At 49.5% G+C, this 22,785-nt stretch overlaps 2 protein-coding genes across 2 annotated transcripts in view; both read right to left on the bottom strand.

Annotated features, from left to right (window-relative positions):
* Positions 1-4,825: 4,825 nt before the first annotated feature.
* On the bottom strand, positions 4,826-7,924 carry SOX7 (SRY-box transcription factor 7). The gene is made up of 2 exons (XM_088534342.1): positions 7,714-7,924; positions 4,826-6,626 (listed from the first exon to the last, which is right to left on the bottom strand). Exons 1-2 carry the CDS (start codon positions 7,922-7,924, stop codon positions 5,776-5,778), a joined length of 1,062 nt encoding a protein of 353 aa, XP_088390468.1. The 3' UTR covers positions 4,826-5,775.
* A 5,839-nt stretch (positions 7,925-13,763) lies between these two features.
* The window catches only part of PINX1 (PIN2 (TERF1) interacting telomerase inhibitor 1), a 56,139-nt gene continuing 47,117 nt past the window's right edge, over positions 13,764-22,785 (bottom strand). Inside the window, exon 7 of the mRNA XM_088534383.1 lies at positions 13,764-14,404. Within this exon, the coding sequence (XP_088390509.1) occupies positions 13,799-14,404 (606 nt within the window). The 3' untranslated portion in view covers positions 13,764-13,798. The remainder of the gene's footprint in view (positions 14,405-22,785) is intronic.

The raw sequence follows: 22,785 nt of genomic DNA, 5'->3' as shown, positions 1-22,785 counted from the left end.
CTTTCCTTCCTGAGCCGCCAGCCCGGGCTTCTGATGTTTTGTTCCTTGCGAAGCTCCGGGGGCCAAGCAGCAGCAGGCACGGGAGCTCCTGGAAATCAAAGGCAAAGAACAACATCTTGGGCCCGGGGAGCCTGGGAGGGTCCAGGCTGGCTGGGGAGCTGGGGGAGGTTTTTTGCGGAGCAAAGAGCACAAAGGACATGGGAGAGCTGGTGGGAGGCACAGGTCATGTCCTTGGCATGGTCTTTGTTAACCCCTAATTCCCCCTGTGTGATGTAAAGGTCCCTCTTCCATCCCTGGGACACACTGGATGCCCAAGCTGTGGAGGAAGAGAAGGGCGCTCTCCTCTCCCCTTATTTCTTTCCGAGGTCTCTCTGGTTCTTCTTTCTGCCCCACAGGGTGGAGAACATGACCCCAGGCTCTCCCTACGCCATTGAAATGGAAGCAAACCGGGGTGGGAGGCCCCGAGGATGTCCTCTCTCGCAAGACACACTGGACAAGAGTTTCTCAGATCTTCTCTATTTTCTGATTTTTCTCCTTTGATGTGAAAAATGAAACAATCAGTGACCTCAACAGACCCAGAGAACCATTGCCTTGGGTAACATCTCTGTGGTGGGGTCTCACCCTGACTCTTGTGACACCCTGAGATCTTGTAGATAACTCAGGATCCGTGGCTTGCAAAGACAAAAAGTGGTTCCTGGCCTGTAGTCTTCTGGGTAGCCCTAATGATGAGTGCAGAAATGGGTTTCTCAAATCCTGGAGAGCACTACCATGCTCAAATACGCTGAAAGTGGAAGAGCCTGCAAGTTTTTCACCAAGGAATTGCACCATGATGAGTCGGTCTCTCCATGTCCTCTCATGCAAAGGAGGAAAGCTGTTGCTTGCATTTTACAAACATTTAATCCTTTGCTCCTTACTTTTTGCCCGGCAGCTGCTTATCCTGCCACTAAGGCCAGTTTTAGTCCCATGAGGAGTAGCGTGGACCTAGTATGCACCTAGAAACATAATGCGCATCCACGCTCCAAAGTGTTAACTTAGGCCCATGGGCTCCACTCTTAGGGGGCCAGGCTGAGGGTGATGAGTCCTCCAGGACCTGTGTTCCATGATGAGTGCATGAAGGAGAGTGTGGGGACCTCATAAGTCTCTGGGATCATCCTTCTCCAGAGATATCCCTGAACATGTGCCAGCTTCCAGGCATCAGGAAGATTTTTGGCTTGGGCTCTGTGGACAGACCCAAGACTACTGCAGGTGCTTCAAAAATAAATGAGATGACTCCAGCTAGCATTGAGTTTTACTAACTTCTTGGAGAAGGATGGACATTTGTCCCCATGAGAAGATTCCCTATTTGTCCTATTCACTCCGTACCCACTGTGCAACGTCTCCATCCTCCTTGGCTGGCTGGGTTGCCAGATGCAGCGTTTCCACCTGTAACCCTCTTTCAAAGTCTCCCTGGAGAGCAGAGATGGGCACGGAGCTGAGCCCAGACCTGGAGACAGAGCAGTTGGTGCTGGTGTCCTCAACTCCCACCTCAGAGGGACTCCCTGTCCCAAACCCACAGGCTGGGAGAGCTGAGCAATGATTTATTGAAGGCTGATTTTCATCCAGGTGGTGCCTGTGGGGCAGGGAGAAGCCACCCCTTAGCTTTGGCCAAGTGGGATGGCAATGGAGCAACTCTGTATTGACTCCAGCTCTCTCTGCCTTCATCCTGGCACCTTCCTACTCCAGCCCTAAGGGAAGGGACATGCGTCCCAGTGTCCACAGCCCTCCTGCCTGGACCTTCTCTTGCAGCACCCTGCAGGTGCATCAGCACCAGTACCTTTCCTTCTGTTTTCTCCCTCTCCCTATTTATTCTCCGGCACGTAGCACTGGAGGAGCCATCGGATTGCCCAGAGGGAGAAGTTATTTTTCCTTGACACAAACAGCCAGGCTTTTCCTCGGCCCCTTTGCTTGAAACCTGGAGGTAGGACCTGGACTCATAACATCCGGCAGGAGGGGCTGGCCTTATCAGCCAGGAAACACTCAGCTCCGGATACATCCTCCCCTGCTCCCCGCACCAGAAGCGGCTCCCATTGGCAGCGCGGGGCAGGAAACCACTCAGCAGCTTGTCCCATTCCCTCCTCTGCAGGGAGGGCCTGATCCTGCCCGCCACGCGGGAGCAGAGGTGGCTGCACTCACGGTGCTGCAGGATGGGGGAGCGGGAGCAAGGAGAGACCCGGGGAGAAGGTGCACGTGCATGAGCAGAATGGCCTTGTTGGGGGCAAAAAGGGGTTTGGGGGGAGTTTTGGCGTCCTCCGTTATAGATTTGCTGGGTGACATCAAGCAAGTCTTCTTACCCCTGTCTCTGCCTCTGTTTCCCTTCCTGGGTATTTGTGATCTACTTTGGGCCAAATGGGTAGCAGCATCTCCCATGGGATGAAGAGCCACAGTGCCCGCTCAGACACTGGGTGGACGTTTCACTTACCAGCCTCTGATCTTTCCCAAAGCTTCCCCACTCCTCTGTCCCAGTGAGATGCTGTCCCCTTTCCCATCACTCCACCAGCTCCCATCTCCGGAAAACCTGTGTGTGGAGGTGCCCATCTTATCACCACCATCAAGCGCTGTCCCAGCACATGGTCCTTGCTCTTGCTACATCCGAAAATGCTCTTTGCAACAGGAAAACCTCAGGTTAAACCAACCCCTTCCAGGAATATCTTGCCCCTCTCCTGTCGTCTCGCTGTTGGGCAATACGGGACCAGATGCTGAGGTCCTCAGGGGCAAGCTGCTCCCACCAGGGTTTGGAATAAACTTTTGGCTTTGTCACCCTGGGAGAAGAAGCGCCACCTGCTCCTTGTATTTGAAGGAAATGGCCTGTCCCGAGAGGGCCAAAGCAAGACAACACACGGCTGGCCCTGAGCACAGCACTATCCGGGAAGGTGACCTCATCCTGGCTCCCCATGGCTGGTGTCACCACCTGGGCTCTGTGCCAGCGTTGAGGGGACAAGCACAGAGGGACCAAGGGCTCACACCCCGGCCACCCCTTGGCCCAGGAAGATCTTGTCCTTGTCCAAACCTGGCTATAGTTTGAGGTCATTGCAGCCCTGTTTGGGCTGCTGTGATTTCCCGGCTCGTGCCCGAGAGCGCAGCCCACAAACCACAGGACTTCCCATAACGTGGGGATCTGATGGGCACCAAAAGTGATTTACAAGCAAAAAAGGCTCCTTCTCCGTGAGGAGAGAAATTTGGAATGACCTTAAGTTTGCTCTTCTAAAGTACTAAATTGAAAAAAATGTATGTTATATATGTATATAAATACATATAAATGTGTTTTGACTTGGGTGAAGCTGGAAGCAATCCATGCCTTTGCATTTGCCGCCATGCCCAGCTCTGCTGCCACATCCCATCTGGGCTCCTGGTGTCCCAGCTGCTCCCGGTGGCGCTGAGCGCGATGCCGGATCCATCCGTGGAGCCCTGGCTCCCACGGAGCCGCCCCTCACCTTGGCTTCCCTTCCCAACGCCCTGGCTCCCGCTTGGGACCCACTCGGGATGACCCGGACTCTCCTCGTGGGGCTCTGGGAGTGACAAGCAGCAACAGGTCCCACTCGCAGGAGTCACCTGAGGTGTCACCAGGGGCTCCGGGGCTTTCTGACGCCAAAGGGATGCACAAATAGACCCTTTTCCCAGGAAACCAGACTTGAGGATGCTCCCTGTCTTCCTTGCATACAAGGCATGTCCAGTGGGTCCAGGACACCCATGGACTTTGGGGTGTTGCAACCCCTAGACTGATCGGTTGCAGCCAGGGCTGGGATCGCACCAGGAGAATCCAATCGGAGGGGGCAAATAAGATGGTTGGAGTCTGGCCAGGAAGGGATAGTTGCAGGTGTCCAGACCTAAAGCAATGGATCTGGAGCCACGCTCAGGTGCTGGGAGCATCCCTCGGCTCTGGGACACTACCAGGACTAACGGATGGAGCAGCAGGACTGCTCCAGTCCCACGCATGGGACAGGTGCCTACACCCCTGCCTCCCCAAACAGTCACCAGGACCCACACTTTTGGTGACCTCAGCCCTCCCAGAGCCAGAAATAAGTGAAGGTAACCCAGATCTTTGGGTGGGCAGTAGGGTAGGGTTGGGCGACTGCTCAAGTTGGCCAAAGCACGCGGACACTCATCATGTGGTGCCTTTGGAAACTCCTTGGCTTTTTCTGGGCTGAGCAAGTTGGCTCGGGGAGTCCATACCCAGTTGTATTTGAGTCAACAGCTCATGGTCAAAGCTTGACCTAGTGCCTGACAACATCATGCTGTGAAGCTGGCCCACAAGAAGGACCACAAGAAGCTTCAGGTCAAGTCTGAAAGAGGCCTGTAAGGTCCACTCAGCTAGCCAAGCCTGAAGACACCACCTTGTGTCCACTGGGCCACCAGCCTCTCAAGACCCCAAATCTCCTCACAAGTTTTGACCCACGTTTGGTCAGCAAGGACCTTTCAGTGGGATCCCAGCACGTACCAGAGAAGATAGTCAAAAAATCACGCTCTGGAGACACACGCTCACCCAAAACCAGCAACATCATTTGTGTCCATGGCAAAGCTCACGTTAACCTCCCGACCCCATCAGGGCAGCATCCGGCATTAAGAGGCCCCATGGGGAGAGCAGGATCTGGCCCATTAAAGTGATTTTCTACCCATCAGACGCACCGTGAAAAGGCACATCCAGCTCCTGCTGCTCGCTAGAAAGCAGTCCACAATTTGTAAAGATAACCACAGCTCTTTCTTTTTATTTTATTAAAAAAAAAAAGGGAGTAAAAAAGTTTGGCTGAAAATACCTAAAAAAAAAGAAAAAAAAAAAAAAGCACTCTCACAAGAAACGTTTCTCCTCTGAAAACTCTGTCAATAGCTACAGCGATTATTTAAATCGTAAAACAATCAGTGTATAAAAACATATCTATTTAAATTAAATATTTTATGCAAACTCGTATCCACACTCATTCAAAATGCATAGAGCCACACACACACAAAAAAAAGATGGAATGTATTAGCTTAAAACCTGTGAAATCATGTTTTTTTAAGTATTATTTGAAATTATTATTAATACACGTTCAGGACTGAAACCAGAAAAAAAAATAAAAAAAATCATAGCCGCGCTACTAACTAATCATTACCAAGTGCCATACAGTAAACACTAAGATTAATCATATCATATAAGTGATTTAAAATAAAGCTTCATCTTTACCAAAAGAAAGAGAACTCTTAGCAATACAAAATCCAAGGGAGGGGGGAAAAAATAAAATAATGGGCCGTATAAATCAAGGTACAGCTTTTATTACAGGCAATAACACGGCCCAGCTCGGGGCAGCGTCGGGCCCCGCATCTCCAAACATAGAAGAACCATCTCCACTGCTTCATCACCTCTTTTCCAAAGTGCTCGTCCCAAAAACGTTCCCAGCCCAGGACGGGGGCCAGGATGTGGATCCCGGCCGGTGGCGGTGCCGGTTTTGAGGGTGCTGGGAACGAGCACTTCCTGACACTGGGAATGCCGCCAGATTCCTTCTCCTGGCTCTGCTCCCTCCCCACGGACGCAGCTTCCCGGCGCCACCAAACCTTGGCTTTTTCTCCAACCCCCCAAATCCATCGCTTTTCCGCTCCCCGCCTTGGGATTTCAGGGATGCTGCCGCCCTCCTGGCATTGGGAAAAGGGAAGCGGCCGCAGCGCAACCCCATGCTCGATGCCCACCGACATCCCCAACATCCCGCTGGCAGCTCCGGCTCCCGGCCTCGTCCCTCCTCATCCAGCCGGGGGGCTCCCACCAGCCTAGGAGACGCTGTAGTGGTTGTAGTAGGTGGCCGTGGCGTCCGCCAGGACGGAGATGAGGCTGTTCTCGGAGGCGCCGGCCGCCGGCGCCGCCGCTCCGTGCCCGCCGTGCTCGCCGTGCCCGGGGCTGTTCAGATACTGGTCGAACTCGTTGCGGTCCATGTCCCCCAGGAGCTCCGCTTGGCTCAGCTGGTCCAGGCTGTCGAAGCCGGGGTGATGCTCGGGGGGCGGCGAGAGCTGGCCCAGGTGGCCGGGGAGGTTTTGGGGGTGCTGGACGGGGTGGAAAGCGGGCGCGTAGTAGCCAGGAGGAGGAGGAAGGGCCGGGCAGCCGGCGGCGGGGGGCATCATGCACGCGCCGAGCGCGTGGGGGCTGCACGGCAGCGAGGGCGCCGCGTACTCGGGCGAGAAGGGCGCTCCGGCCAGGTGGGACCGGTGATGCTCCTCGGCGCAGGGCGACGAGAAGAAGCTCTGCTCGGCGTCCAGGGCGTCCAGCGGGGACATCTCCGGCGGCGTGGGCAGCCCGTAGGGGTAGGTGTCCACATTGGCGGTGCCGCCGCCGCCGGACGGGGCATCCCGGTACCCCCGCGCGGGCGGCAGGAACTCACCGGGCGCCTCCTTGTCGGCGGGGACGCGGGCGCCCGGCCGCTTGTCCGGCACGGCGTTCTGGTCGCGCGCGAGGCCGCCCAGCAGGAAGCCCGGGTCCACGCGCTTGCAGATGCGCTTGACCTGCTTCTTGCGCCGCGGGCGGTACTTGTAGTTGGGGTAGTCTTGCATGTGCTTCACCCGCAGCCGCTCGGCCTCCTCCACGTAGGGCCGCTTCTGCGCCAGGCTCAGCGCCTTCCACGACTTGCCTGCAAGGGAGAAGGGAAATTCCCCTTAGCGCCGCTCCGGAGCGTGGAAAGGGACGGAGCGCTCGAAGGGACGGAGCTCCGCGCCACCCAAGAGCACCCGAGACGAACGTCCCGAGCGGCGCCGAGGAGGTCGGCACGTCCCCGGGCACGAGACAACGCGGCCGATGACCAAAGGGGCTGCAAAAATTACACCAGCGAGCGGAGACGCTGGGCGGAAAACCCAAACCGCCACCAAAAAGAAAGAAAGAAAAACCCCAAAAAACATAAAACGGCCTTGAAAAACACATTGCAAACACTGTCTGGAGAAAAACACCGCAAAACTGTTCGGAGAAACACCAACTTTGGGCAAGAATGGACGGCGGGGCTGTGTTGCAATGCAGAAGATTTTTCTCAGGCTGTTTGGGCTGTTTTCTTTTTTTTTTCTTTCCCTTTCAGTCTTGTACAAGAAACTGGGAAGGGGGAGAAGTGAGAAGGAGCGGGTGGATGAGAGGTTGGGAATGGGTCTATACTGAAAGCAGGTGGTGACTCCCGAAAAGAAACTGCAGGACCTCCCCCTGCCTGGCCCAGCAGCACTGGGGTGGGCTGGGGGTCTGGGGACAAGCGGATCATCAAGGAGAGCTGAAGGAAATTTTGGGGTCCCTCCTTGCGCTGCCTCCTGGGGCTCCCAGAAGAGGCCCAGTGGGTGCATGGTGTCCGCAGGGTGCTAGCGGGGTGCGTGGGTGCATCCCCCTCGCAGGATTTGCACCCATCGGGGTTTGCAGCCCACGGGGCGGCAGGATGGGTGCCCGGGGACCTGCACACACGGGTGTCACACCCGGGCAGCCTTCGCACCCTGGAGCGCCGGAACAGGACACGGGTGGCCGTGTGGGGGCATTGGATTTGCACCCTGGGGGGTGGCGGGGTGCAAGGTTTGCACCGCAAAGGGTGGCCAGCGGGGTGCACGGCTGCACGGGCTATGAGACCCGGGCAGGGGCTGCAGCCGGCGGGGCAGCTGCAGGAGCCGGGCAGGTTTGGCACCCCGGTGGGTGCCCGGGGCAGGTCCCCACGCCGTGGGGTGCTCCCCCCCGCGCCCCCCGCCGCTCCTCACCGAGCATCTTGCTGAGCTCCGCGTTGTGCAGGTCGGGGTTCTGCACGGCCAGCCGCTTCCTCTCGTCCTTGGCCCACACCATGAACGCGTTCATGGGCCGTCGGATGCGGCTCTCGGCGCCCTTGTCCGCGCGCGCCGGCGGCGGCAGCGCCTCGGCCGCCCCGTCCAGCCGCTCGGGCCACGACGGGAAGGGTCCCAGCAGCGCCGACATGACCCCCGCACCGTCCCCCCCGCCCCGGTGCCGCGCGGCCCCCGGGGCTGCCCGCAGCGCTCGGCGCCTCCCGCGCGGCCCCGCCGTATTTATGGGCGCGGGGCGGCCGCCTCCGCCAATGGCACCGCCGGCGCCGCCGCTCCTCCTCGCGCGGCGGCTCCCGAGCCCGGCCGGGATGGAGCGGGAGGAAGCGGCGCCCGCCCCGCCGGGCCGCGCGGGGGGGCTGCCCCCGCCGCGCTCCTTCCCCCCCATTTTCCCTTTTTTTTTTTTTTTTTCCTCCCCTTCTTCCTCTTTTTTTTTTCTTTTCCTTTTATTTTGTTTCTCTTTTTTTTTTTCCTATTTTCCTTTATTTCTTTCTTCGTTTTCTTTTCTGTTTTGTTTTCTTTTTTCCTCTCTTTCTTTTTTGCCGTTTTTCTTCCTGTTTTCCTTTTCTAGCTCTTTTTCTTTTTTCTTTCCCTTTTTTTTTTCCTGTCTTCTCTTCTCTTCTCTTCTCTTCTCTTCTCTTCTCTTCTCTTCTCTTCTCTTCTCTTCTCTTCTCTTCTCTTCTCTTCTCTTCTCTTCTCTTCTCTTCTCTTCTCTTCTCTTCTCTTCTCTTCTCTTCTCTTCTCTTCTCTTCTCTTTTCTCCCCTTTTCCCTTTTCTCTTTTCCCTTTTCCTTCTTCCTTCTTCCTTTCCTCTCTTCTTTCAGAGTGAGGAGGGAGCTGAGATGGCCTGAACCCACCTTAGCACAGTCCAGCCTGCCTGCCTCGTCCTCTACTCGCCAAAGGTCCTGAAACTTCAAAGCAGGCACAGAGATAAGAGCAGGGAGTATATATCCATCTCCATCTCCATCTCCGTCTCCATCTCCATCTCCATCTCCACCTATCTATCTATCTACCTATATGCTTATACACTTTCATTTTTAGTTTTTTTGGAGGGAGGGGGTTGTGGAGCTTTCAGGTGGTCCCGAGTCTAAAGGGATAGGACCCCCAAAGAGGGTCCCCACAGGCACACGGCACTCGCAGCCCCTTCCCTCCATCTTTGCCCCGTGGGAGGCGGTTTCCACCCATCCGCCCCACATTCCCAGGTCACCTCATCCCGGACCCCCTGGCAGGTGGTTTTCCAGCCTGGTCCCTTTGCAAGGGACGGGATGGGGGATGGCGCAGAGGGACCCCGATGGCCCCGGTTGTTCCAGCTGCAGGCAGTGGATGGAGACCCCCTCTCCCCCTTTTCCAAAGCCACCCAGCCCAACGGGGATGTAAATGCCACCCAGGAAGCAAACGCCACCCTCGGACAAGGCTATTTGCAAGGACCCCCCTGCTTGGGTGCAGAGAGGCCTGGGAAAACCCTGGAGCTGGGATGAAGCATCCCTGGGGAGCAGGAACCCACCAGTGATCCCCTCCATGAAGTGGCTTTAGGGTCACTTGATGCCTTTATGGCCCTGACTTGGTGACACGGAGCCGTAGGGCATCTCCAAGCGAGTGCGGATTTCCCGTCCCAGGAAAATCAGGGCCCGGCTTGGAGAAGGAAGGGGTTAAAAAAGCCCCAGACTGCAGTTTTTGGGGAGGTCCGGGTGTCTGTGCAGGGTGGGTGGCAATAGGGCCCATGGATCCGGGTGCCACTCTTGACTCCGGTCACATTATGGGCGATGGCAAGTGCGGGATGCAAATGTCCGCTCCGATGGGATCCAGATCCTCTCAGCTTTCCCAATCCCTTTTGTGGGGGATCTCGGAGCCAGGCAAGCACCCCCAAACCTCCCCACTCGCCTTGACTGCCCCTTTCCCCAGCCCCTTTCGTTTTTCCCTCCGGGACCGAATTAAAAAGCGGGCGGAAACAACATTTTTTTCCGAAGGAACTGATTAAATCTACGGGAGCGCTTTGCAAGTGGGCTCCATCCGAGCGGCCTTATCTGGGAAGGCAACAGGAAGGCAACTTCTTAAATCTCCAAGGCACGGGATGTTTCCGGAGCCCGGCACAGATTTACAAGCCCACAGCGCACACGTACGCACTGCCCGGCACATCTCCCCGGTGCCTTTTGCAAAAGGGAAGGTGCCAGTGAGGGATTTCATCCCTCCCATCCCGTTCTCCCTCCTGGAAAGCTCAGGGATAAAAATCCACAAGATTGCTTGTTTTTTTCCCCCCCATAATTTCCCTGCAGCGGGTGTTGCAACTGTCTGAAGTTGCTGCATTTGGGATTCCCCCACTCGGCATCATTTGCAGGCGGCCTGCGGGTCTTGTATTACTTCTTATGTTACTTATACTACTCTTATAAAATTACTATACAATAAATATTATAAAAATACCACCTCTATATTATAGGCCCCTGAGGCTGGAAAATTGCTGGGTTATCATGTTTGTGGTGGGGGGAAAGAAACATCATTCCAGTGGAGCCCCGTTACAGAACACAGGGCAGCGAGTGCACCCCGCAGCGCCTTTCCAAGGTGCATTTTGAATGCAAACAAAAATAAACCCTTTTTTCCCCCTCCTCCCTCTCCTTTTCCCCCTCCTTTAGCACCTGGCATTCCCGTTGCATGAGTAACACGGGTTGCATCCTGCAGCCGCCTCACAGTGCTGGTTAAACCTGTCCCGGCGCAGGCTCCGCACGGCACCGTGCGAAAACGCCGCCTCGTCATTGCGGCCGCATCGGGGTCAAAATGTGGCACGGGGACCATCTTCTGACTCCTACAACCCCCAATATTCTCCACCCTATTCCCTGTCTTGCATCTCTCAAAGCTTCTAATGTCCCCGTGCAGGCTGGGTGACAACCTTGGCTATTGCCCAGGCGCTTGGCGAGCCCCAGTGGGGCTCCTGGGCCACCAATGCTTCACCAGCAAGATTTATATTCCTCACCATTACAAACCTTTTGTGCTGTTTTAAGACCCTTTTCTTTAATTATCTCTTCTAAAACAGGCGTGATGCTCTGCAGCGATTCCAGAGGATTTTGCCTGGTTTTCCTCTCTCCTTGCAGCTTCCTTCCTCCTCTCCGCGCTGGCAGGTTTGGAGGGTTGGTGACGTAAATTGGGCCTTTTGAAGGTGGCTGCTTGGGGAACTTCCATCTCGGGTGTTTAAACAAGAGAAAATGGGTTATTTACGCTGGTGCAGGCGGGTAGTTTTTGGGGCTGGGAGCTTTGGCTTTGGAAGCTGCCAGGTCTACCTGCTTGCCTAAGGGAAATCGTGTTCATTGGAAAAGATGCTAAACGGGATCACAGAATCGTTGTGGTTGGAAAAGACCTTCAAGATCATCAAGTGCAACCATAAATGGCACGGGAAGCAGGTCTCTGAAATGTCCTAAAATAACTGCATTTTGGATAGGATCTAATGGACTGAAAGTCCCGTGGAAGTAGAGATAGGAGGTTCTGGGCTCCAGTCTTGGTGGGTTGCCTTGACTCTTGAGATTCCCACTTGCCTATGCCTTAAAATAACTCATGGGCATAAGGCAAAAAAGCGGCTGAGTCTTGGAAGGAAACACAAGGATTGGGGCTTCGTGATCCAGGGTCTTGCCTCCAAAAGCAGCTCTGAAGAGGAAGACACGGGTAGAACAAAACTCTACGTACAAGAACAACACGACCCCTGCGAGCAAGGGAAGCAGCTCACGAGTGACCATCATCGACATGGGATTTAAAGCGTAAAAGCAAATTTGCTTCTACACCATCAAGGATTTGGGATTACTAAAAACGTCTATGCTACCAGGGCATCGCGAGGAGCTTGGAAGCAAAAGCTTTGGTGACTACCATTTTGCTCCATTTTCCAAGTAATTTAATTCGGAGGGACATTAATTCGTGCTTCGATCTCTGCATACAATGTGGAAATATATAACAGAAGACCCTGCTGTTTATGAGTGCTATTTTCACAGAAATAAAACCCAAGTCATTTCTTTGCACTTACGTTCAGCTCATTTAGCAACTTTGGCAATTTTGACTTTCTGTTTTTTTTTTTTTTTGTGCTTTTGTGCTTTCTAAAGAAGAACTTCTGGCCAAACCAGAGTTTAGTTAAAACTGGACTCTCATTCTACCATAAACAAAATGCAATTTACTGCTTTGCAATCACCCCCTTCACTACATCCTGCTATGAAGAACTTCTTGTCAAGTAATGCAAAATCTGATTGCTAACATATAAAGAGCAGCTAAGAAAATACTTTTTTCCCCAAATTTTAGCCTGTTATTCCTTTTTTTTTTCCTCACAACCCATTTTCTGTGTATGCTATTTCTCTTTGAGCTAGATATTGCAGGCTCATTAAAACAATCACACATTTTGTGGGTTAAAGTGAAATTCACACTTCTCCCTGCACAGGTCGAGAAATTTGTAGCTGAAATTTAGATCCGAAGTAGGTTTAAATCATAGGTTGCTGCCTGACCGCAGAAACGCCATAAATTTAAAGGTTTATTCCTGTTTTTATACTTTCTGTGACTAACTCTGGAATCTGGCCAAACACTTTCCATAAGAATGAGCACTTAGAAACTCACCCAAGATTAATCCAGCGAACAAACAAACAAGCCCGGTTTTGTTTGGAGAGGAAAGCCTAGTCTTTTCCTAGCACCTTTTTAACTCCAAATCCCACAGAAACTGTGAAGTTGAGCTGCCTAGGGGCAAAAAAACATGGGAAATGGTGAGTTTAGGGCTCTTACTGACAAGCAAAAATCCTAATTGGCGGTGACCATGAAAATGCAGCGGTTGCTTTGAAGGAGACCCGTGATACTTAAGATGTTTTGATGAAATATGAATTATTCTGCTGCCTTCTTGCATCTTTACTCACCTCAAGCATGGAGCGTTTGCAGAATCCTACAGCAGCCATGGTGTTAAGTGATATATTGGTTAAGGAAGCCGGGGAACAAGCCCGGCCACAGCACCATCCTGATGGCAAATATTTGTATAATACTGAATTTGTATAATACTGAAAGACAAACTCAACCAGGGTCTAGAAACACCAACAGGCCAGTGTGCAACACACAAAACGGCATCTTGGGCTCTCCTACCATAGTGTAAAACCATAGTAATTTTGCTGCAATGAAGACGCGTGCTGTCAGGGCAAGAAAGATGGATTTCACACCAAAATGTCTTAAAAAATGATAAGTTCAAGGTAAAACACACCTAAAACACCGGAATTCCCCCATGTGGGTTGTGTGCTGTCAACTGTTTCTCTTAGTGGGCAATGGAGGCAGCTTTAAGAAATTTGTTCATGTTAAATCCGCATCTAGATGGTGATTTTCAAGCTGTGTTAAGCAATAAGGTAACATAAATTAAAAATATAGCCATTTTATTCAGCAAAACAGGATGATGGGATGGTTTAGATTTATAGCAATGAAGCACATCTAGCTGGGTGAGCCAAAAATGCTGAAATGCGTCGCAACTCCTTGAACTGTGATATAAAACTGCAATATTTTGAAGGGCAGATGCATCAGTACCACAAATGTCACCTGGGCACCAAAGATGTAGACATGGCTAAAAAGGACACAGCTCCTGCAGCTCTGTTGCAAACTCACACCAGCTCCACAAGTTCCTGGCTAGGGAAGAAGGGGAGTTATTTTGTTTCATTCCTTAGTACAGACACTCAGGCATAACCCTTCAATTAGAGGAAGCATTTTGGGAAGAAACGAGGTTTATTTTACATATAAAAGGAAATCAATGGAAAAACAAAACATACAACGTGGCAAAACTCCTTTTCCCACAAGCGGAGCTGGGCTATCAGAAGTGGAAACCACGGTGGCTTTAAGAGGAAAGGCAGGAGCAGTTCTCACCCCTGGAAAGGGCTATATTTAAGCACAACCTGTGGTTTCAACTCAACACCCAGCAGCTTGTTCAACTGTGAGCTACAACCTGATGTCTGCCTGATGGGTTTATATTGCCCACCACGATGAAGCCCAAACCATCTCGAAGTTGCAGCCTGGCTCTTACACGGCTAAACCTGCTTGCTGCGTTGCTTTTTCTTTCCCTGCATTTCTACTTTACACTCATTTTCCTCCTCTTTTTGCCTTTTATGTTTCTTCTTACGGCGCTTCTTTTCCTTTGCCTCACAGTCTTTTATGTGGCACTCTTCCCCATCAGACACCCCCGTACAAATTTCTCCACCGCCCGTATTTTCATAACAGCTCATGCTTTCCCCTTCATGCTCCTTTTTGTGTTTTCTCTTCTTTTTCCCTCGGTGACATTCCTCGTAGGGAGCATCCAGTTCCTCCCCATTCAAGTCACCTAACTTACGGCGTTTCATTTCTGGTTTCTCATTATTTTCTGTATTCTCCGCCTCCTCCCTCTTCTGCTTCTTCTTTTTCTTTTTGGCTTTGGTTTTCAGTTCTTCTGAAGGCTCTAAGGTTTCATCTGCTGCCGGACAAGAATGGTCTAGCTCTGTTTCGGTTTCATTTTGGGATGCCTTCAATTTTGCCATGCGCTTGGCAAAATATTCCTGCACGGTGAGGGAACTCTTCACCGTGTTGGCACCTTCTGCAGGCTCCGATAGCCACGGCTCCCTCTGCTTCTCTTCCTGCGACTCCGTGTTGCCAACATCCTCCTGCAAGGGAACAAAACAAAGAGGATCAGGAGAGTTGCAAGGAACCTCTCTAAAAATAAGGTTTTCTTCGCATGTTCAGGAGAAAAATATATGAAAAACCAAGGTTACTTTGAAAATTAATGTAAGTATACACTTGGGCAGAATTTGAGACGCAGCCCTTAATGCAACAGATAATGTAGGTTTAGGAAGAAAACCTAAAAAGGGGGAAGATGGAAGGCAGAGAATATAGAATATAGTATACATAGTATATAGTATATATAGTAGAATATAGTGCATATTCAGGACAGGGGAGGGGATTTGATTCCCTCTGGTTCTGAATTTCTCACTGTTTATCTACACTTGTGCAAGTCATGCAGATTATGTATAATAATATCAAACTCAGTGTATTATATGCACTTTGCAAGGGCACATGTCTCTACAAGATATAAAATAACCTGGAAAATAATACACCATGATCTACTAGCCTGTGGCATAAGGGAAATCCCATGCCTGAAATACCTTTACCTCTAAATACAGCAAAGTGCAAGAACTTAAAATATAGAGGAGAGCCCAGCCTTAATGTATCTTCTCTGCCTTATCTCACCTTTAGAAATATTTGCTTCATAGATGGCTCGCTGTCATTGTGTCCTAAATGCTGCTATTTAAATATACTCCATTTGATCACAAAGCAGCTTCAAATGTTATCAGATGCCCCAAATTTGTAGTTTGTATCTTGCAAGGTTTCTGCATACACAAAATAAAGAGTGGCTGAACTGTGGCTGCAGGTGAAGAGCTATAAAAAGAACCTGGTATCTACAGAGTAAACATAAAACAAAGAGCAAACGAGAGCCATTCGGCTGAATAATGCAAGTACGGTGTGAAGAGACCGACTCGGAGAACGCAGCAACTGCAACGAGATGGAAATGCCTAACTTGGTCAATTGCCTGTGGATCACAAAACAAGCCAAAAAAGCAGCTGAAATTCAGACTAGCTTATATGGATATTGAAGCACTCAAAAATAAGTAAAAAAAAAAAAAAAGCCCCTTGTGGCAAGTGCTTTGGCAAAGGAGATATCCCTGGATATCTCCCAATTTTTACACCGCGTTTTTTCAAGTCGTGTATGAACTGTGCATGATGCTTACCAAGGTTTTGGCCTACAGGACCCAAGTGTTGAGGAGAAGGCAATCCAGAGACACTACAGTCCATCGTGATGGGCATAATGGAGATATTACACTTTTTTTTCCATTTATAAATGCATATATAGATAAGAGCATCCACTATAGCCATTCATCTTGTATGGGGGCTGCACTGATGATAAAACACCACCAAACCAGAGCCACATTCACTGGTATTAACTGATCTGTGGGGTGAAGGCAGATATAAAACCACCTATCTCAACACTTTACAGTTCTTGCATGATGGTGTAGATAAGTGAGCTGGCTCTCTTCAGGGCATCATTAAACTTGCCAGCTGAAGTGGGTTTTATTGGAGTTTGTAGGTAGGGTTTTGCAGGTCTGACTCCTTGCAGATCTGTAACCTTTACTCACGCGAGCAGCAATGAGAAAACCTGTGTCATTAGTGATGCATTAAGAGTAGAGATTTCCACATCCATCTGCTTTCAGGAGAGCTATTCCAGTGGAACGAAAGCAATGCTATACTTGAGATGCCAGTAATGTTTGTGTGGGCACTTGCAAAAATTAGCTGCTTTTCTTCTAGGACTACCTTGTAGGGTATCTGGAGGAAAGTGTACGCAGTAACTGAAACTATTAGGCTTCTGCCAAAGAAGTCTGCAAAGAAATGTTGAATGTGGGGAAAAATATATATATCTATGCATATACACACGTATGTATGGACTATATTTGAAAGGGGAGCTGCAGCAGACGTTTGACAAGACAAAATGCACAGGATAAATGGCCTGAGCTACATTTACCGTCGCTGTCTTTCAAACAAGATGCATGTCCCGACCCAAGCCCAAGCAAGCGGCATCAGCGCGGATCAAAAATAGCTGCCCTGCTAAAGCAAACTGAAGCAGGTCGCCTGCTTCTCCACTTCCCTCTACCCACGGGAGCGTTTTGACAACTCCTGTTGCAAAATGACAAACGGTCTCGCAGGTTTCTCGCCACGATGGCAGCGCGGGCGGCCTCGCGCCCACCCCGATCATAGAATCATAGAATCACAGAATGCTGAAGGTTGGAAGGGACCTCTAGAGATCATCTAGTCCAACCCCCTGCACACGCAGGGACACCTAGAGCACGTGGCACAGGACTGCGTCCAAGCGGGTTTGAAGATCTCCAGAGAAGGAGACTCCACAACCTCTCTGGGCAGCCTGTTCCAGTGCTCTGGCACCCTCACTGGCAAGAAATTTTTCCTTAAGTTCCTGTGGAATTTTTGGTGCTTCAGTTTGTGGCCATTATCTCTAGTCCTATCAGTGGCCACCACTGAAAAGAGGCCAGCACCATCCTCCTCACTGCCTCCCTTGAGGTACTTCTAGACACTGCTCAGGTCCCCTCTCAGCCTTCTCTTCTCCAGCTGAACAGGCCCAGCTCCCTCAGCCTCTCCTCATAGGGCAGATGTTCCAGGCCCCTGATCATCCTCGTAGCCCTGCGCTGGACTCTCTCCAGCAGCTCCACATCCCTCTTGTCCTGTGGAGCCCAGAACTGGACACAATACTCCAGATGTGGCCTCACCAGGGCTGAGTAGAGGGGCAGGATCACCTCCCTCGACCTGCTGGAGACGCTCTTCTTAACGCACCCCAGGATCCCATTGGCCTTCTTGGCCACGAGAGCAACTGCTGCCTCATGGGCAACTTATCATCCACCACGACACCCAGGTCTTTCTCTGATGCGTAAAACGCCCTTGCAACCACAGGAGCGATTACCCCCTGGCCAACCAGGAAAGGGTTTTCTCATTCCCTTGGCGAGTTCCAGCCCTGACAACTTAATTACTGTAATTGAAGGCAAATATTACTTGAACTCTGCGCGTTTCTCTTATAAAATACCTTAGGCGTAGAAAGAAAAAAGAAAAAAACCCACGTTCCTTTGGTTAGGCTGAGGAGTTCGGAAGGTATGTGTGATCCCAGAAAACAAGAAACCCGCTCAGAAACCCCTGTATTGATAAGAATTTTAATAACCACAGGCCACTGAACACAGAACTAGCAGGGCATGGAGACAATCAAGGAGGTGCCAACCCTGGAAAACCTCTCGGTTTAGGGAAAGCTTATGCAAAACCATAAATCACCTGGAAAGGCCGTTAAATACCAGGAGTGTTCCCGCTCCTGTGCTGGACCTGTCCAGGTAGCCATGGGAACACTGCTGGACTCCAAACATGGGTTTTCTCTGACCTCTCGACAGGAGGGACACGGTTCTGTGCAATTCCTGCATTATCTGCCCCAAAACGCAGGTGTGCACACATGGAGCGAAAAAAAATATAAGGTTTTCATATTAAATGTGTGCCATAAACACTCCTGAAGAAGTGTTTCCACTTCCTTCCCCAAAGGAGTGATGATCCCCCAAAGGGAAAAGGTTGGAGACCTGAACACTGGATTTATTTTTCCAAACAGTGAGATTCCACAATTGCCAAGGAAATCAGGTGGAGAGGATGAAGCTAAAGAAGGGAATTGTGAATACTGATCTCTAGGGAATTGGTGGAAGGGTCCCATGCAAGGAAGGAGGCCGGCTCGAAAACACGGTGTGAAATGTGGGGCGATTAAGAGGAAACAACAGGAAAATTCAAGGAGAAGCTGGGAAGTGCACGGGAAAAGGTGAAGGTCAGTTGTGGGCAGGAGTCACCTGTAAATATCATCTGCTTATGCAATTCATTCAATGTATGGAAAATAATCTGAACGACATAAACACACCGAGTGCCTTGCAGTTTTTTTTTTTTCTGTTTTCTTCACCTTAAAAGAAAAACAACGCTGTTTAATCATTAAGTTACTACAATAAACCTATAGAGTGAAATCCTGGTTCCCTTGATTCCTGCAGGATCGAGATTGCATCTTTAGTTATTTAGTGAAGGAAGAAGTAAGGTATATTGGTGAATTATATAGAAAAACGATTCACGTCACAAGGTGAAGAGTTTGGTGAAGCCGAAGGGTATTTAGACAGCTCATAAAATCAAACGAATGTGAAACCCAGATGTCTTCAGAGACTTAAAAACTTAGCTCAAAGATTTAAGGCTCAAAATGAAACTCTGGGAGGAGTTTTTCCCAGAATGCTACTCCGGGAGGAAAAACAAGATATGACAAAGACTCACAAATGATGAGCAGCAGAAAGAGCTTGGCTACATTCCATGAAGTTTCCTTCCTCCTTGGGCAGTGTCTCTTATCCCTTACAGTTTTAAGTATACAGATTTAACCTCACTTAAATTAGAGCAAATAAGGCTGATGAAACACGTACTGGCTATACTGGCTTACAAGGCAACCGCGTGATCAACCCCCTTCTTTTTGTAGAATCATGGCAATTAGTTCCTTTTTTGTTGAGAAAACCATAAAAATGAGATTAATATAATCTAGTTCCACTGCTGCTGCTCCAGATGCTCATTGCAGAGCTGCACTGGTAGGACCCCCATGCACACAAGAGGCAAGAACTGAGGACATCCCTCTATCTTTCCGACACAGGTCTAGCTCTAAAGCAGAGAAGCACAAAAATTTATCAAAAGAGAGTCACTCTGGAGCTTACAGACATTAAGGATGGCAGAGCCTTGCTTTAAGGAGCTACCAACTTAAAGTTTGAGCATAAATATTTGGATTGGGATCAAACAGACAAGAGAGTGAGCAATGACTTGTAGCGTAATGCGTTTAAGTGGGATTAAAATAAATACATACATAAATACGGCCACGTACCACCAGTTCTGAAGCTAGTTCTGGTGTTAAGAACTGGTACCTAGGAGGCTCTACCACTTGCAGTTCACTTGATTAAAGGCTGGTTTACTGCAGACTGCATCTCATAGAGAGCTAAGGAGGAGAGGTTTCCATTAGGGAAAAGGTGGCTGCAGAGAAAAGGGGGATAATTTTCCCAATGCTTTTGATCAAGAGGATGGGAAATAGCAGGTTAGGTTAGGTTTTGCTAACATGAAATTTTGTTAGGAGGACAAATCTTCTAATCCTGTGTACTCTGAGGCCTCCACCATTGGAAGTCTTGAAAAAACTACTCAGACACCTATCAGGGACGTGTTAGGTAGAATTAATCCATGCCTGGATTAGGGGACGAAATAGGATCCAGACGCATCTTCCCTCCATATAACACTTTAAAAAATTAATTAGGATGCAAGAGATACAAGGGGACTTCCTAATAATAACAAAAAGACTTTGTGAAAAAGATAAAAAGCAGCAACGCTGAAGAATAACTGCTGAACCTTCACATCTCTCACCATTATTTCCTTCCTTCAAGGACCCTGGTATTTTAATCATCCTGATATTTCAATCTCAGGTAGCCACAGTAATTTTTAATTGTGCTGCTACTTAAACTGAGTGCCAGTATGGCCATGATGGCATTTATGGGAAATGGCATGAAAATCCTGATGTCCAACACTTGGCTGGGCTGCATGACGCGATAGCACTTTTTTTAACAGACAAATTCCAATTACTACACAGAAGCACTTTTCAGTTTGACTCCATTAAAATAAATTCTGGGCTAGAAAACCTTTAAAATCACCTGCTATCTTGCAGTTGGATATTAGCTACTGTAGTCTACATGAACGATCAAGTCAGCTCTGTCCCCTACCCAGTAAAAGGGGACACAGAGAGAGATTAGGAAATACCTCGTGGAAAAAGCAGAAGGCAAAAACCCTTAAAAAATCCAAGTGTTTTCTCCAGGGAAATGCGAGGATCCCTTTTTTTGCTGTGCTTGCTTCCATGTGCAACTACAAAGAGTGAACAGTCAGCCTACTTGTGTTGCCATCAAAAGGGAAAGGAATTTTATTGTAGCAAATCCCCACTTAGAATAATTTGGGGGTTATTCGTAAAATCCCTCATTGGAAGCCAAGCCCAGACCAGGTCGGTCAGGGCTTTTTCCAGCTGAATCATGAAAACGGCCACGGATGGAGGTTCAACAGCCTCTCTAGGTACCCGTTCCAATGCAGCACTGTGTCCTAGGGAGGAGGTTTTATTACCACATAACAGCACACATTTCATTCCACTGTATAAATCTATAGGTGCTTGCTTTTCAAGCACATTTACATTATATCTGCTGACTCCATTTTTTATTTGAGTTTTAAATTCAGCAGTGCTGTGTTTCTATTAGAACTGCACTCAGTATCTCAGGCTGTCCTGTAATTCTATTTTTTATTTTTGCCAAAAGCTCATCCCATATCTCAGCAAGTGGCCAGCTTTAGCATTTTCATTTATTCTTATAATTCACACATTACTACCACCGAAATAGAAAGCCAACGTCTCGCTCGCTTGATGCAGTCTCCAGGTATCCAAAATGCCATTTGCCCGTCGTATAAACAAAACATTTTTAGTGCTGTACCACATATTGGATTCCAGCCTCTATCCATCAATAAAACGGGAGCCGTCCAATACATCGTAATACGCAGCCGTGTTTTGCCTTCGGCCTCAAAACAACAGTGTAACAGGAAGCAACAGGGCTGCAAAAGTGCAACAGATTAAATTTTGGCCGCAGTTTTGATTACGATGATAGCCCTGGGGATTCCTTCCAGCTGTCCCTATCGGATCCTGGTCAGTCCTCCAGCCCTAGCAGTTACAGCACCTGTATTTCCAATGTGAACTAGGGAACCCTGACACCGTGCTGCACGGGGAATAAACTTCCTCCTACTGTTTTTACACTTTTCAGGAAAAAAAAAAAAAAAAAAGGGCATTCATTTCCCTTCAGTGCGAGCAAACAACTGCAGTGAGAAGCAGCATTCATGAGCAGATGGACTGAGAAAGGCTAAGGGAGACATGGGGAGGTAACACCCAGGAGGAGGCTGAAGGAAAAGAGTTAAAAAGTAAGAGTTAAAAAAGTAAGGACACTGCAGAAAAACAAAGTCCTTTGCACATCTCGAAGCAGAGACACTCAGATATCCCTGTGACATCTCATTTCACTCCAGCTCCAGTGCTGAGGTCAGCAAACCCTCTCTTCCTTTGCATTTCCCCGCAAATTACATCTGTGTGTGAGGCTGAATATAAACAAAACCAGCGGAAGAGATTTCCCTTAGGATCTCTCCATTGGCACGATGCGGAGATGCAAACAGAGTGACTTCATCTTCCCAGAAGCATCCGAACCGTTTCGAAGCGCTCTGCTCTCACCTTGAATAACAGCGGAAGAGCCGTCCGGCAACGGGAACCCGGGGCCGGGAAGGTCACGTTCCCTGCTCCAAAACGGAGCTGGTGGGAAACCCTGGAGAAGGAGTCGGTGCCTCCGGCTACAGCAAGGGCAAAACATTCCCTGGACACTTCTCGTTATCCCTTTGTAAATGTGCGTGGTTGGGAATGCTGCTGGTAATCCCTTTGGATCGGGATTCAGAAACCCCAAACCTCCTCGATGAGCAAGGATTCCTTTCCAGACCCCGCAGATACAGGAGCAGCTGAATAGACCAGGTCAGAAATAAAAAGCAGGCTTGGCCAACCAGGCTGTGAGTTCAAGCAAAGGTACTGGCCAGGGGTATGAAGGGTTAAGAAATCAGGATAAGGCACTGGGAGAAAAAAAGAAGGCAGAAAAGCCTTGAAAACACCCAAAAAAGTTCTGGTAGCAGCTTGAAGAACAATCAGCATCAACGCTTGCCTTTGAGAGGAGGAAACCACATATATTCTGAAATCTGAAAATAGCACCTATCTATGTAAACCTCCACTTCCATCTCTTCGCTAGTAACAAATATAGCAAAGAGTGTCTGTGGATAAATCAGGCTTCAAGGAGTGTTTGAAACAGTTCAAATGACCAAACCTTCCCTCTTTTCCCCTTCCTCTTAGAAAATCCTTCTGAAAAGGAACACGTACACTTGAAACCCTTCCGTTTATGTGCTCCGAGAGGATAATATGCTACAAAACCGATCCACATCATCAAAATGAAGCCAGGCCCATGTGTGAGGGTACAGACATTTCCTGTTTTTCAGCCCAAGTAGTGGCAGAGAAATAACCTTCTGGTGTCACCTTTTAGTCACTTATTTGTTAAGGGAGCCTTCGGCATGACTTGATTCCTTTTCTTTAAGCAGGTGTGAAGAAGGATTCGTCGGACAGGAAAATGAATCAGAATGGAGTAATTTAGAGCAGCACGGACCATAAACACCAGCAATGTCCTGCCTGAAAACGTGCAGTCTAAAAGTCAGCTGTAGAAAAGCAAACTGCAAGCAGCAGAGAGGTGACATCCAAAATACAACCGCACTGATGCTCGCATACAGGATTTCTTCTCTCGCAAGGCTTTAAGAAAGAGCACTTATATAGCAGACCTATGGCTCATATGGATCTT

Source organism: Tinamus guttatus, unplaced genomic scaffold (genome assembly GCF_059628265.1).
Source record: "Tinamus guttatus ecotype Peru unplaced genomic scaffold, ASM5962826v1 Tinamus_guttatus_pri_ptg000548l, whole genome shotgun sequence".
Classification (NCBI taxonomy): Eukaryota; Metazoa; Chordata; class Aves; order Tinamiformes; family Tinamidae; genus Tinamus; species Tinamus guttatus.
Note: the sequence above shows the minus strand (reverse complement) of the source record. Positions and strands in the feature narration are given on the sequence as shown.

Coding starts and splice junctions, on each gene's coding strand:
- SOX7 (XM_088534342.1), bottom strand. CDS start 7,924: ATGTCGGCGCTGCTGGGACCCTTCCCGTCGTGGCCCGAGCGGCTGGAC. Junction 6,627..7,713: donor GGAGCTCAGCAAGATGCTCG/GTGAGGAGCGGC, acceptor TCTCCCTTGCAG/GCAAGTCGTGGAAGGCGCTG.